The sequence below is a fragment of the Hipposideros armiger genome, unplaced genomic scaffold (genome assembly GCF_001890085.2).
Source record: "Hipposideros armiger isolate ML-2016 unplaced genomic scaffold, ASM189008v1 scaffold_186, whole genome shotgun sequence".
In the NCBI taxonomy this organism is placed as follows: domain Eukaryota; kingdom Metazoa; phylum Chordata; class Mammalia; order Chiroptera; family Hipposideridae; genus Hipposideros; species Hipposideros armiger.
The window spans coordinates 247,759-262,634 of record NW_017731536.1 but is presented as its reverse complement, the minus strand read 5'-3'; the positions used below and the strand labels follow the sequence as shown (position 1 = coordinate 262,634).

The 14,876-nt window shown below is 39.6% G+C and overlaps 2 protein-coding genes and 1 long non-coding RNA gene across 3 annotated transcripts; 2 read left to right on the top strand and 1 right to left on the bottom strand.

Moving 5' to 3' along the window:
- Positions 1–563: 563 nt before the first annotated feature.
- Positions 564–1,666, top strand: ATP5F1A (ATP synthase F1 subunit alpha). The gene is made up of 3 exons (XM_019652715.1): positions 564–801; positions 1,318–1,425; positions 1,550–1,666. Exons 1-3 carry the CDS (start codon positions 595–597, stop codon positions 1,664–1,666), a joined length of 432 nt encoding a protein of 143 aa, XP_019508260.1. The 5' UTR covers positions 564–594.
- On the bottom strand, positions 1,658–13,461 carry HAUS1 (HAUS augmin like complex subunit 1). Its single transcript, XM_019652714.1, has 7 exons — positions 13,446–13,461; positions 13,237–13,352; positions 12,747–12,921; positions 4,069–4,222; positions 3,095–3,218; positions 2,637–2,702; positions 1,658–1,857 (listed from the first exon to the last, which is right to left on the bottom strand). The coding sequence occupies exons 1-7, from the start codon at positions 13,459–13,461 to the stop codon at positions 1,717–1,719; spliced, it is 792 nt and encodes a 263-aa protein (XP_019508259.1). The 3' UTR covers positions 1,658–1,716.
- Positions 6,517–7,527, top strand: LOC109388226 (uncharacterized). The gene is made up of 2 exons (XR_002125164.1): positions 6,517–6,575; positions 7,394–7,527. It is a non-coding gene; the product is annotated as an uncharacterized LOC109388226 (long non-coding RNA).
- Positions 13,462–14,876: the final 1,415 nt, after the last annotated feature.

The following is a 14,876-nucleotide window of genomic DNA, read 5'->3' as shown; positions in this document are numbered from 1 at the left end:
TGCACAATGTGAGAGGAAGCTGTGCTGAGATTAGAAGTGGTCCGAGCACCATGGTACTAAATAAAGCTGGCAGAGTGGCCTCTTTGGGTGGTGTCTCATCAAAGCCAGGACATCAGCAGCCCAGGCACAGGGTCATAGACAGATTATGGTGAGCCATCTGTCACGTGCTCCTGTGATAATGCACAGGAGGAAGTTCCCCCTGGCAACCAAACGGGCTCCAAGGATATCCACACACAATCCTCAGTCTACTCTTAAAATAGCTCCAGACCCATTTTGGTGAGAGACATCTTTTCATTCATGCTGCACTTTTTACCCAATATCCAGCTTCATTCACATGCTTCCTGAGGAGTGGAAACTAATCCCGTTCTGCTGGTAACTCTGAGCCCCTGCCTAGGTCCTGAGTTCTTAATTTAGTACAGACGAAGGCAAATCTATTGACAGTACTGCCCCTCTCACAAGGCAGAAGACAGTGACCCTTCACAGCTTAGACTTCAATACATCCCTAGGTTTGTGCCACCCTGGCTAGACTAGCTCAGATAGCTGAATTGGGGGTGGGNGTCCGTTTCTGTATTGTAGGCTGTTGCTTACCGTCAGATGTCTCTGCTGCTCCGCCGCCCCCCTGGTCGGGAGGCCTATCCTGGTGATGTGTTCTACCTACACTCCCGTCTGCTGGAGAGAGCGGCCAAAATGAACGATTCTTTTGGTGGTGGCTCTTTGACTGCGTTACCAGTCATAGAAACTCAAGCTGGTGATGTGTCTGCTTACATTCCAACCAATGTCATTTCTATCACTGATGGACAGGTACTTTTATGATTAAAATAAATGTAAAAGCTTAGGTTGATTCCACGGCATTGGTTGAGACTAGTGGTTATGAACTGATTTGTTAAAAGCCTTTTACTTTTTATTATGGAACATTTCAAATGTATACACAAGGAGAGTAGTATAGCAAACCCCACGCATCTCTCACCTATTTATCAATTCATAGTACATATAGTGCACTTTGTTCTTGGCTTCACTTATACCCATTATTGTTCTTCCCCCTAGAAAATTTTGAGCAAATCTCAGAGGTCATATCACTTCACCTGCATGTATTTTAATAAAATGTTACCTATTTTCCCCCATGTCATGCACATCTAATATCAGCAACAGAATATGTAGGTTGATTTGGGTTGTGAAAGATTTGAGGGGCTTTGCCGTACGAAGTCATTTATCATTCTTCCTTGGAATTTTTAGGCTTCAGTTTTTTGAAGCACAGTGTCTTAATTTTGAATGCTTGATTTCTTTAGGTTTGCTAGCATGTGTATTCTTACATTGCAGATCTTCTTGGAAACAGAATTGTTCTACAAAGGTATCCGCCCTGCCATTAACGTCGGTTTGTCTGTGTCTCGTGTCGGATCTGCTGCCCAAACCAGGGCCATGAAGCAGGTAATGGGCATTCCTTTGTCGGGGAGGGGTATCATTCGGTTGAACTCAACATATATTTGTATAGTGCCATGTCATTGAGTTAAGTATTTTTGTATTGCATGAGTTAACCATTTCTGTATTTCAGGTGGCAGGTACCATGAAGCTGGAATTGGCTCAGTATCGTGAGGTTGCTGCTTTTGCTCAGTTTGGTTCTGATCTTGATGCTGCTACTCAACAACTCTTGAGTCGNTGTATCCAGTGAAATTCGGCTTGGATTTTAAATCCTTAAGTATGAAGTCATTAATTTCGTGATCATTCAGGGCCCTTGGGAAAGATTAGAAGAGATGACTTTAAAAAAAAAAAAGTAATAAAAATAGCTACCGGCATTAAATCTAAATAGGACTCCAATTTTTTCTTCAAAGGTGTAGTCTGTCGTTTTAGTTCTGCCAGTTTCTGGGGGTGAAAAAAACACAGTCACAGAGTAATACAGATATTCACAACACAACTAAATACTGCTCATTTCTGAAATAAAATATGATAAAGCATTAACATTAGGATATTTAAAATAATGTACCAAATATAGAGCTTCAAAGATAAATAGGTACACAAACCAATGGAAACAATGCTTATAAGATGCTTAAAATGGGAAAGTTGTACTCCCATTTATTAAGAATAGGATTGAAGTATGCTGTCTAGGAACACAAAATAATGTGATTAAGAGGAATCAGAATGTAAGGGAACAACTGGAATCTCAAATACATGTTTATGAATTGTCAACTTTAGATTCCCAAAATCAAGGACAAAAAAAATCTTAATAATAAAACAAAACCCCATGTTACTCCCTCTCCCACCAAAAACAGATAAAACCCTTATACAACCTAAAAATCCAGAATTGCATGCTACAGGAGTTTTGGGGCCTGCATTTTTACTGTACACCGAAAGAGAAGGAAGAGGAAGACCTAATGGTTAGTACATCATCCCTCAATAAATTTAATAAACCAATCAATAATGTATTGACTGACTCCAGCAAAGAGTTTCTAGCATAAAGTAATTAAAAAAAAATTTAAATAAATGCGAGGACACATACAACTAAACAATAAATATATAAATACTAGTGACTGTAGAATACAGAGTTTGGTAAAAGAAATCTGGTCAATAGTGAATAAAGCTCTATAAAAAGAAATGAAAAAGCAGATTTTAAAGCAAGTTAAATTGGGTTAAAATAAGCTCACCTCTGAAAGTGCTACCAGTGATTGATGAGACAAAGAAGCATCCATGCCTCTGGCTGAAAGTTTCTCCTACAATTACAGAACAGTGGGTCTGGTTAAGAAAATTATTTTCAAAGTGACCATCATGAAATATTTTCAACATATAACCCAGTGAAGAAAATGTACACATCATAGATGAAAAATCATACAAGAATCTAAATACTTTGTGTTGCATGTGAATCATTTCCATAGTCAAAGATTTGTGACAAGACAGGAGCAGTGCTTCAGGGCCTGAGCTTCAGGGCCTGGCTGCCTGTGTTTTAAATCTGCTGCCAAGTAGCTATGTAACCTTGGGCAAATTAACTATCTTCTCCGTAGCTCCCTTATCTGTAAAAAGGGAATAGTAATAGGGCCTCGTTGTGAAGATGAAGGTCAAAAACAAGTCTGAAGAGAGCCAACTATATTTAGCTCTGCATACATACCTCTGCAGCTCTGATTCCAAATCTGAACTCCTCTGACTTCGCTTTTAGGAAGTCCATGTTCTGAAGACGATTATCAACTCTGGCCCTTTCCGTACACAGATGCAGTTCTGCCTTCTTGAGGTCCCTTTAAAAAGTAAAGTTGAAAACATTTTCTTCTCCTCAGTGAAACTAGTATTAAAAAAGAAACTCTACTACTTTTTGGATTCAACTCTGGATAAGTCACGAGTAGATAACATATTTGCTGGATTTTCTACCATAAATTTTATATTCCAGAGTAAATACAAGGCATGACTCCAGGTCATCTTCCCCTCCATGTTGTTATGCAGGATTTTTCTCAAGAAATGCTAAATAATTTTAAGATTAATCTATGTCAATTATTCTTGGAGAAAGTAAATCTGCTGCTCAAAAAAGTGATTTAATATATCCTGAAGCCAATCTGAATTATGGAGGTCCCAAAGGCCTCCCTCCTAGATGTGATGTGACACAGTGCCTTGCATATACAAACTTAATCTTTGACAAATAAATGCACACACCACCAATTTACTTATGTCTATACATACTCCTGATCCACGGCATCTAATCTCTGGGGCAACAGAGACCTAAAAAAGGTCCAGAGCATCAAGGGGCATACCAGAGCTCTAGTGAAAAAGGGCATCAAAATGTAATGTACTTTAAGTGGCACTGTAGTTTATAAGTTAAAAAATTTTTACATATATTCTGAAAATGATAAAACCCAGGTTATTTGTAGAAAAGAGAAAACAAAGGTAGGAAATTATATGAAATAAATGGTGAGAAAGTGTGTCCCCAACCACCTCCAACTTCCACCCAAGTAATATTCTACTTTAAAAAAACATTTATGGATCCAATTTCGTAATGTGTCGTTTAAAATCTTATCTATTGACTTAAAACTAAATCTGACAATGCCTTATTACTGCCTTTATAATAAAAGTTGTCACCACTTCCAACTCACTTACTCTTGTAGACATTTTTCTAATACTAAAGTTGCGGTAAGATTTTTTTCAAGTTTTGCCAATTCAAGCTTGATTTCTTCATTTTTAGATTTGGTATGAAAAAGGTCAGAGGTCACATCATTCACTGCAGGGATAAAACTTAAAAAAAAAAAAGAATCTGGTTACATACATGGAAACAGCAGTTACAATCATTCCTCATTTCTCACAATGATTTTGTCTCTATGTGGATTCTTCCATAACCACACTGTTTCAAACCTCTATGCATTTCATACATGCTGTTCCCATTGCCTGGCAAGCCCTTCTTCAGCTCGCAAATTTCCATTTGCCCTTTAAAACTCAAATTAGATTTACTCTCATCCTGGAATTCACTGTCCCTTTCTCTGTGCTTTCAGGCTACAGCTTGTACGCTGCAGCTGTGTTACAGTTTTACATGTCCACCTCCTTTATTTGGCCATGAGCAGAGACTGTCCTTGCTTGCAGTTATTATCCTATTCATCTCTGCTTCCCCAGTGCTATTTATGTATAAATATGTATACATCTAGCATATAACCAGTATTTCCTATCTGCTGAAATGACTTGTCTAGATGTCTGCTGTCATACAGCCAACATGTTCTTACAAGGTCGGACAATTAAGTTCATGAACTTATTGCAACAATGTTGCTAACCTTTTTTGATATCAGAGGGATTATTCATTATGAATTTGTACCATCTGGACAAACAGTTAACCAAGTTTTCTATTTGGAAGTGCTGAAAAGGCAGCATGAAAAAGTCAGACGACCTGAACTTTTCACCAAGAATTCATGGCTTTTACATCACAACAATGCACCAGCTCCCATGGCACTGTCAGTGAGGGAGCTTTTAGCCAGTAAACAAATAACTGTATTGGAACACCNCAATTTATCCACATCCTCGTCAACACTTATTATTATCTGTCTCTTTTATTCTAGTTATCTTACTGGGTATGAGGTAGCATCTCATTGTGGTTTTGATTTTTATTTCCCTAATAACTAATGATGTCAAACACTTTTTCATATGCTTATTGGGCATCTGCATATCTTCATTTGAAAAATGTCTATTCAAATCACTTACACATTTTAAAATTGAGTTATTTGCCTTTTACTATCGAGTTGCAAAAGTTTTTATAGATTCTGGATACAAGTCCCTTATCAGATATATGATTTGCAAATATTTCCTCCCGTTCTGTGGATTGTCTGTTCACTTTCTTATGGTGTCCTTTAAAACACGAAAATGTTTAAGTTTCATGAAGTCCAATTTATCTATTTTTTTCTTTTGCTGCTTATGCTTCTGGTGTCATATCTAAGAATCCTTTGCCAAATCCAAGATCATGAAGATTTATCTTTATCTTTTCTACTAAGTTTTACAGTTTTAGTTGTTAGACTGAGGGCTTTGATTCACTTTGAATTAGTATTTATAGGTAGTGTGAGGTAACGGACCAACTTTACTGTTTTGCATGTGGATATCTAGTTGTCCTTGGGCACCTCCTTGTACTTGTTTAAAAAAAAAAATTTAAATCTTTGAGCCTTTGAAGCTATCCTGACATAAGGTATGAAGTATGGATTTAGAACCATGTGCTGAATTATCCATTTCTCTACTACTGATTCAAAATGCCATCTTTTTCATAAACTAAATTCCTGCATACATTACCATTTGGAGGTAGCCAGGTTAGCTGATCAGAAAGAACCACAGCAAACCCCAGGAGAGGGAAGAATGGGAAAAACGTAACTGGGGTTATAAAATCTTTTCTTTCTTTTCACTTAGCTGACCTAACAAGTGACTGCATGACAACTGTCAGAATGTTTACCAAGTAGGGCTACTGAAGGACACTTAGCCACCAGCAATATAGAAAAAAACATGTTTTAATATGAAAACTATGTATTCGGGCACAAAAATGCAACACATAAACCAGAAACCACTATCCTATCAATAATGACATTATTATGTCATCTAAGAACACAGGAATTAAGTTATTAAGGGATGCCAAGAGGAAATAATTCTGTAAAGTCCTATTTCATTTACTTTGTTTGGCTTTGGTCACAGTTCCAACATGTCTACTTTCCTTGAAAGTTCAGCTTCGATGGTATCCTAAGGAAGAAAGAAATGTCTGAAATACTACAAGAAGGACATAAAACAGGTGCTCTAACTTCTAATGTTATTTAAAATAAGAGAAGCAAAAAAGAAAAATACTAAAACAGAACTTTAAAAAAATACCATTACAAATATTAAATATGCTTCGAGACATTCCCTTGCTTTTATATCTATCCCCTTTCCCAAACCCCAAAACTTTTCAGACTCTTGATGCTACTAAACATCTGCAGGGGGTAAAAACCCTTCAGAGAAATGAATCAGCATAATGATACCTGAGTGGATCTTTCTGACCTTTACTCCTTAAATAATGTACTTCTGTAATATCTCTCACATCACCTCTTTTCCATTCTCATTTNTTGCTGCGAGGAACCTCCATGCCACCAATACTCGTCTTCAGAAGACTGGTAAGTAATTATTTCTAAGTCTACACCACACTTACTACCTTCTCATTAAATGAAAAATAAGTTACATAGTTGTTACAATTTTTTTCCCATTTGTTAGTTTTCTTCTCTCAACTTTAGTTATTACAGAGTCTCAGATTCTTAACCTGTAATGTACCAGTTAGCCCTCCCTGTCTTGGTAGATTTGCTTGTTCTAGTGAAATGAACTACAGTTATGTATTTCTCTTGATGTTAGTACTGCTTATTTGTTCTGCTAATGTCTCCTTGGGTGGAAACAGAATGTACAGATATCAGGTGATGGGCACTCTTTCTGATCTTTGATATTTTTTCTTCTTCCTAAAAACCATTAGAAAAAAGTGCGCACTTTTTACCTCCTGTTTTTCAAAGGCAATAGCTGCTAATGTATGAATGATAGAAAAGTGGAGAGGTAAGCATAGGAACCATAATAGAAGATAGAAAGTATTTATTTTAAGGGTATTGCTCAAGGCAATAGCTGCTAATCTATGAATTTCCACTTCGCAAATTTCGTAGAGAAGTAGAGAGGTAAGTGGAACCAAAGGAGTAGAAGGCAGAAAATACTTATTTTTATTTTATTAGCTTATCTGGTTTACAGTGATCCTGTGAAGTTTTTCTTCAGTCACTTGGGTTCGCTGTCATGTTGGTAGGTATCAAGCTTTTGAATAGAACCATATATGTTACATTTTAGAATGTAGTTTGATTATTATGACCACGAAACTATAGTTTTTATAGTTGTTGAGGAAATGGGTTTTGAAGATTTGGGGACCAGATTATTTTTGTAATGGAATTGTCCTTTCAATTAGGCACTGCCGAGATGTCCTCTATTCTTGAAGAGCGCATTCTTGGAGCTGATACCTCTGTTGACCTTGAAGAGACTGGGCGCGTCTTAAGTATTGGTGACGGTATTGCCCGCGTACATGGGCTGAGGAATGTTCAAGCAGAAGAAATGGTAGAGTTTTCTTCAGGCTTGAAGGTAAATTATAAAATGAGATTTTGCTGTTTTAGGACCGGTGTCTTCATTCATTTCGTAAGGCAGCAATTGTGTCCCTCCCATCGCATACCCCCCCTTTTTTTTTTTTAAACTCAAAATCTCAATCTGCTTCAGTGTTTTGGGGTGGGGGGGGAGGTTTGGTCATTGTCATATGTTGTGAAAAGAATAAATTGAAGGATTTTGGTTAACCAAGTTTTTATTCTAGGGATTGACTGATTTACATATAGGTTATATCCACTAGCTCCCAAACATATAGCTGAGTAAACCTTTACCCAAATTCTAAGAGATTTGAGTCTTGTTTGTAGCCGTTAAGATCATCTTATACAAAAGCATTAGAACTTCAACTAAATTCATTTCTGGTGGAAAGTTGAAAGTCATTGACTTTGCATTTCTAGTAAGAGTAGATCTGTTATTGAGAGATGAATTAGTGGTGTAGCTATCAGAAGCTCTGTGATGATACAAGTCCACTCCTTTCTGTTAGGTTGTGCCTAGTTGGCCAGTGGGATGAGAAATAAAAGTTGTAGAATTATGGGCTCTCTGAGGAAGGCAGAGCCTGATAATCTGGATGGATCAGGAGCAGCAGGATTATCCGCTAAGCACACAGATAGGGGAAAAGATCATCTTGGTCTTATTAGTTTCTGTGTATGTAAGAAGAGCCACTTACTGTGGAAGGCTAATTATAAAGCCAAAAATTTTATCAGTATCTGTAAAACCTTGGCTAAAAATTTAACCTTTTTTTATCTTCAGTGTATATATCTTATATATCTTTGAAAGGTTAGGCTGAAATAGATGAACGCTTGCTTGAGTTTCCTTTTCGTTTTTGAGAGTCTCGACGCACACTGTCAAGTAGAACTACCTTCGATGACGGAAATATTTCGTGTCTGTCCTGTTTAACGTGGTAACTACGTATGAGACCATTGAGCCTGTAAAACGTGACTAAGGGACTGGATTTTAAACTTTTGACTTGATTTTCATTTAAATTTAAGAAACCATCTCTGGTTAGTGACTTTGATGAACATCGGAGATTTAAAGATTTTTGTACCTCCAATGATATTCCATGATATTTTTCTATTTATTGTAAGTACTTCTCCAGAGCTTTCATTACTGACCAGACTCACATCCTGGAATAGTGTTTTTGTTTTAGTCATGATTTAGGGACCTAGAATCTTACCATTTTGAAATACGATTGTAATGGTGAGAGATGACCCAGTACTATTATATTGTGAAAATTTGTTCTTTGGTGGGTGGCTTTTAATTTCACTTTATGCTAACCTGACGAGCTAGAGGTTCTGATTAGATAATTAAACTGTATGGAGCTTCTCAAAGATTAAAAGGTGTAAATCAAGTATGTCTTAAAATTTCCAGTTGACTTTGATCACTTTATTTCATACTGATCACAGAGCTCAAAAGCCATAGTCAAAGGAAGTGATTGTAAAAAGCTTAACCTGTTCAATTTCTTTGCTTTGAGTTCTCTCAGGATGTGATAAGGAGCTTGATAGGTTTATAATGTTACTCTAAGATTATTCAAGGGAACATGTTGCTATTTTAAAAGACTTAACCAAAGAAAATTGTTTATTGGAAAAACACTTAAGAGTAAACTCAGACCTAAAGGACNCGGCTGCTCAGCTTGGGCTGGACTCGAACCGCTGTTGCTCAGAGCTCAAACTCTTGAGCGAGCTCTTAACCAACTGAGCCACTCGGCCGGCCCTTGGATTGTCATTTTTACCCATGGCTCACCTTGGAAAAGTAGAATATTAAAGAAAGGGGTGGCTGACCATACATTTGCAAGCTATGTTTTAGGAGATGAACTTTTTAACCCAGATATTCATATGACCCCCTCTCCCCCCACTTAAGATTTTGGGTGTAAACCAGGATTTCAGGATTTGGTGGATGAAGCTGAAAGATGCTTCGCAGAAGAGTTACAAGTGAAGGCAACGTTAATAGTCTCCACTATCGCAAAATACCCAACATCCCCCCCGAAATTCTGTACATAGCTCAAAAACCTCAGTATCACAAAAATTCTGAGAAAAAAAGTCCCGCTCCAATTTTATTGGGTAGGCATAGAAAGTTGTTTTCCTCATTTCTGTTTTACTCCAAATGGAAGAATAGAGGAAGTCTCTTCTGTATGAAGCTAGTTGCTGGTAGAGGAGAACTTAAGCTCTAGTACAGTCTGGCGCAAGACTACTGATTTTGGACCATTCTTCTCAGTAGGGTTGGCAACCACTCTACTTGAACTTGTGCCTGTTACAATTTTTAAACAATTTGCTCTAATTCGCAGACAGAATTCTTTTAGGTAGAATCTAAAAGAACTGCGATTTTCCAGCTTGAGTGCGTATCGGTATGTGTGCTTGTCAAAATTCAGATAACCTCAAATTTTCTACTCAGAGGGTCTGGGGCAGGGCCCAGCGGTCTGAGTGGCAACACGCTGGGCAGGAAAACGCTCTGTCTGTGGAAGACATGGAAGACACGCCAACGGGGAGGGGAAGTAACTGTTTACTGTTGCTCGGGCGCCAATGTTCAACAGCTGTAGCCCCGGACCGCACACCATCAACCCGCCTCACAGTGAAGCCAGCTTGGCATCGGGACAGGGTGACACCAACATCATCTCGCACCCCAGATGGACCAGCCTGGGAACTGCTGCTTAGCGGGTTCCGCTACCCACGTGGTCACTCCGGGCAACCACAAAGTCGACTCAAAAGACTAAAGTCAATGTGTAACGAGTGCCTGGGCCGAAGCTGGCAAAGGTCTAATCACTCATTTTGAAGTTTAAATCTGAAAATGATACTTTAAGAGAAAGTAACCGCCCCACTCCCCGCAAAAAGCAGATTTGTGTCCGGAGGTGAAAGCTAGGGGCGGTACTTCCGGGGTCAGGTGGGCTGGCTGCCTTGACCTTCCTCGCCGCTCGGCCATTTTGTCCCAGTCAGTCGGAGGCTGCGGCTGCAGAGGAACCAGCTGAAGAGAAGCTGCAAAGATGCTGTCCGTGCGCGTCGCCGCGGCCGTGGCCCGCACCCTCCCTCGGCGGGCCGGGCTGGTGAGCACAGGGAACCGGCGGGAGGGAGGTGGCCCGGTGGGGCGCACTGGATGGGTGGTAGTGCGCTAGCTCGGGAGCTCTTTCTGCAAGGAGGGTGAGGGGCTGTGCCGGGCGCCGCCATCTTGCACTGCTGGCTGCTCCGGCGGTGCAGGCTGGCTGCTTCGGTGGTGCAGGGCTGACGGCGGAAGAGTCCTTTTGCTCGTCATCGGTGCGGGATGGTGCAGAGGGCTGGAGGGGAGACAGTGACCTTGATGCTGTTCAGAGATGGGGCCTCAGGAGGATTCCCATCTTCTGCAGAGAGCGGCCCGCGAGAGGCCTTGAGGGGAAGGTCAGGCAGGGTTTGGGCGCTAGCTGTCCGAGGCCTGCTTCGAAACGGCGAGGCCCGGCCTCGCTGATGCTCCTGGACTCCCTCGCTGAAGGTCAGGGCGAGCTGGGGAAGTCTGACATTGTATGAAGGTCAGCAGGCCCCGGCACTTCACCTCTGCCCGGAGGTCAGTTCAGAGAAAAGCAATAATAGAAGTGGTTTTCTGAATGCTTCGCAAGGCAGTCTCGTAGTGCTGAATACTGAAACGATTGTGAAAACACCGCACAGGTGCAAATATGCATTTCATGTGGCTGATGTCGTTACAACATCGAAGCTGGCTTCTAAATCGTTTCAGTCTGCAGAAGACTTTGCTTTGTGGGTACTTTGACACGTTCTAAGATTTCGTCCCTGAGTGATTGTTAGACCGTGATTGCGAACTCAAGGAAAATAGAAAATAGGTAATAGGTTGGAAAATACCTGTAAAAAGTCAGTACCCTTCATTACTTATCTCCCTTGAAATTAAGAACGCTTTCCTTAAGTCCTTTGTAAGCGATTTTATATTTGCTTTTTTTTTCCCCGTCTTAAAAGTAGTCCCAATTTCAAAGGTGAAATACACATGCTGACCATTTTACTGCCCTAACACAACCGCTGGTAGCATCTAGGATTTCTGTTGGCAAAAAAAGTATTTTTAGCGATTTTCATCCAGGTCCTATAGAAGCTTAAGAATGGACCATACCAGACACAGCATTAAAATGTGAAGGAGAGGTCCAGATATTGCTGAGGGCTTTGTTGAAGACAGTTAAAAAAAAAATTGCATATGTCATACCTCATAGTTTCTAATCAAATTCCAACATTTAGTTTTCTTTGTTTGCTTGGGTTTTTGTTTTTTGTTTTTTGTTTTTAAATAGGAAATATAGTGAGATTTGCACCTTTTAGGAAACAGTTTATCTTTTTGACAATTGCCACAACTCAATCGAAACATATCTAAAGTAAAACATAATAGTACCTGATACCTTTAAAGGGAAAGATACTTGTTAATTGTTGGGAGTACTTACAATGTANATGACAGAACTATTCTGCATCCTGATTGTTTGTGGGAGTAGATTCCAGAATCCATGTGTGTTAAAACAGTACACCAAAACAAAAAGTCAATTTTATGTATGGTAATTTTTAAAAGAAAATTGGAAAAAAGCATATATGCAGTAGAATTACAATATAAATTGCACTACATTCAAAACATTGCATGTAATACATGCCATACACATGGTTAAAATATAAAGCAAATGTAGGTCTTACTTCCTTTTGTATAATATATTCCATCCATAAAAAGATTTTTATCAAATTCTTTTTTTGTGGTTTGTATTACAAAAACAGTAGGTGTCTTAAGTGCACTTTTTCAAACTACATATGCACAAGAGAAAATTCTAATGCAATCCCATGAATACATTGCGATAGTGATTTATTCAAGTCTCACAGTTCATGGCTGCCACCTCAGGTGTCCTGATGGCTCATTATAATTAAAGCACAGGGACTGGAAACAGACCAAAAAGATACAGAAATGAAAAACCACAGGCATCTTGTAGGTCAGGCTAATCAGTTTAGATTCATGTTTCAGGGCTTACTGTTTTGCTATTAGAGAACCAGCAAAATATATAACAATGAAATTTATGATTTATTAAGTTATTACACCAACAGAGAGAAAGAAAGCTGGGTAAAATAAAGAAGCAAAACTAATAAGCAGTCTACGCTCAACTAATCTTGTACACTTTAGTGTTATAAAATTTGGTTACTTCGTTATTGTCTCATTCAAAACTCTGGAATTAATCTCACCTTCTGATTCATATTCACTTGCTTTCTGTTTCAAGTCCTCTATTACCAGGTGGATATCCTTGTCCCTGACCCTGTTGCGTTCTGAAAGGTGATGTAAAATTTCTGTGGTCCGTGGATTCACCTCATATTTTGGAATGGGGTGATCTCCAAATATTTTTTTCAACCATGCAGCAACCTAGCCATTAAAAGGAAGACAAATATTATAAGCCTTGTTTATTGTAATGGCATGAAGCAAATATAACAAAGTGATTAGAAGCAAACAAAATGCTTTCTATGAATATTCTGGCTTCCCACTTGGTTCACATCCTCACTTGTCTTTAAAGAGACAGATACCAGATGTCAGGAAATAAAAGGTGAGCAAGCACAAAGAAATTAACAGAAAACAATCCATCCTTTCCCAAAGTTACAAAAGCAGTACAAGTTAATAATTTGCATCGCTCGAATAACTTTAAAGCTTAATATTCAAGTGCTAACGCATTACTATACGTACAAACGCTGAAAAAAAGAGTTGTCTCCAACACACCCTAAGCCCCGTAGTGCCGTTAGCCCGCAGAGGCTTCTCGAGTTGGGGATGCGGGACGTGGAAGCAGTTCAGGTGTGAAAATTCTAGTAGGAATCAGCAGTGAACAGCGAGGCTTGGCTGGATGGTGGGTTTGGGTTCAGAAGCCCTACTTCAATGTGCCTGAAGGGATTTTGTACCACAGGGCTCCACCATACCTCTCCAAACCCGAGTCCAACCAAGAAAAGTCCCAGGAAGGAAGGGAAAACGCCTTTTCCAGGACAGAATAAGCAGAGGGGGGCTCGTAGATCGTGAAGGCGGGACTAAAGACGGACCAGCGGCGTAGGACGAGGAAAAAAGTAAATGTGGCGAGCCCAGGAAATCCGCCGACGGGGCGGGTGTGTCAAAGACGCCGTCTGTAGNTTTTTAATTTTGTTGATGTCCAATTTACCTACTTTTTATTTTGTTGCTTGTGCTTTTGGAATTGTAGCTAAGAAACCATTGCCAAATCCAAGGTCATGAAAATATACAGCTATGTTGTCTTCTGAGTTTTAAGTTTGGCTTTTTTTCCAGGAGGAACAGGACTTCAGTGTTTCTCATCTTGCCACCAGCTATCTGTTGCTAAGCTAAGTCCCAGGCAAATGTGGTCAAGAGGTATGGGTTCTCTTCCTCCACCCACCACGGCTCTTGGAATGATAGTTCTACCTTGGGTGAGGCACACAGAGAATACTGGGGCTCTTACACCAGCTCATGAAGTGGTAGTTCCAGACAGGAAAGGCACGCCAAGAGGACCTTACGCTGCTGTACTCCCTCTCTACCAAGCACTCAGCATCTACATTGGGGGTGTCACTCAGAGAAAAGCTTGCCATTGTCTCTACCCCCAGCTCTAGAGCTCTGGCTCAGAAATTTTCCAGAGGAAGAAGCAAGCCACAAAAGAGATAGCTCCCAATGCCTTCACAAAGGAACTGACTTCATTTGCAACAGAGCCTGCAGAAGTTCAAGCCAAAGAACACCCTCAAGAACAGTGAAAATTGTAGTAAAAGGCAACTGGGAAGAGGGTCGAGACACAAGTTAAACTATAGGCAACCTGCTTTGCATGGAAGAACCATAAAATAAGACATCTAGAAGGAGCCATGGTTAGGTCAGAACAAATATCAAGCACTGACTTCAGAAACTGCTCCTTTAATGGTGCCAGAATTTGACTGGATTAACTTGTAGAGCAATTTATGCCCTAAGGCATTGTTGAAAATAATTAGCTGTCAATTAGTAAAATTTGACAGCTAGGTGTGATCAGTGAAAGAGAAGAAGGCAGTCCTACCAAAACCACCATCATCCCAGAGTTACTGTGGACATAGTGTGACTCAAGTACAGATACTCCTTGACTTACGATGGGATGTACAGATGGGATGCACAGATAAAAACTGACAAGGTAGAATACTGACAAGGAAACAGAATACCTAAACAACAGTATAACCAACTAACATAACAGGTGCTTTTAAAACACTCTAACAACAGAATATACATTCTTTTCAAGTGGATATGGAACATTCTCCAAGATATAGCTTTATGCTAGACCATAAAACGAACCTCAGTAAATTTAAAAGGATCAAAATATTACAAAGTATTCCCTG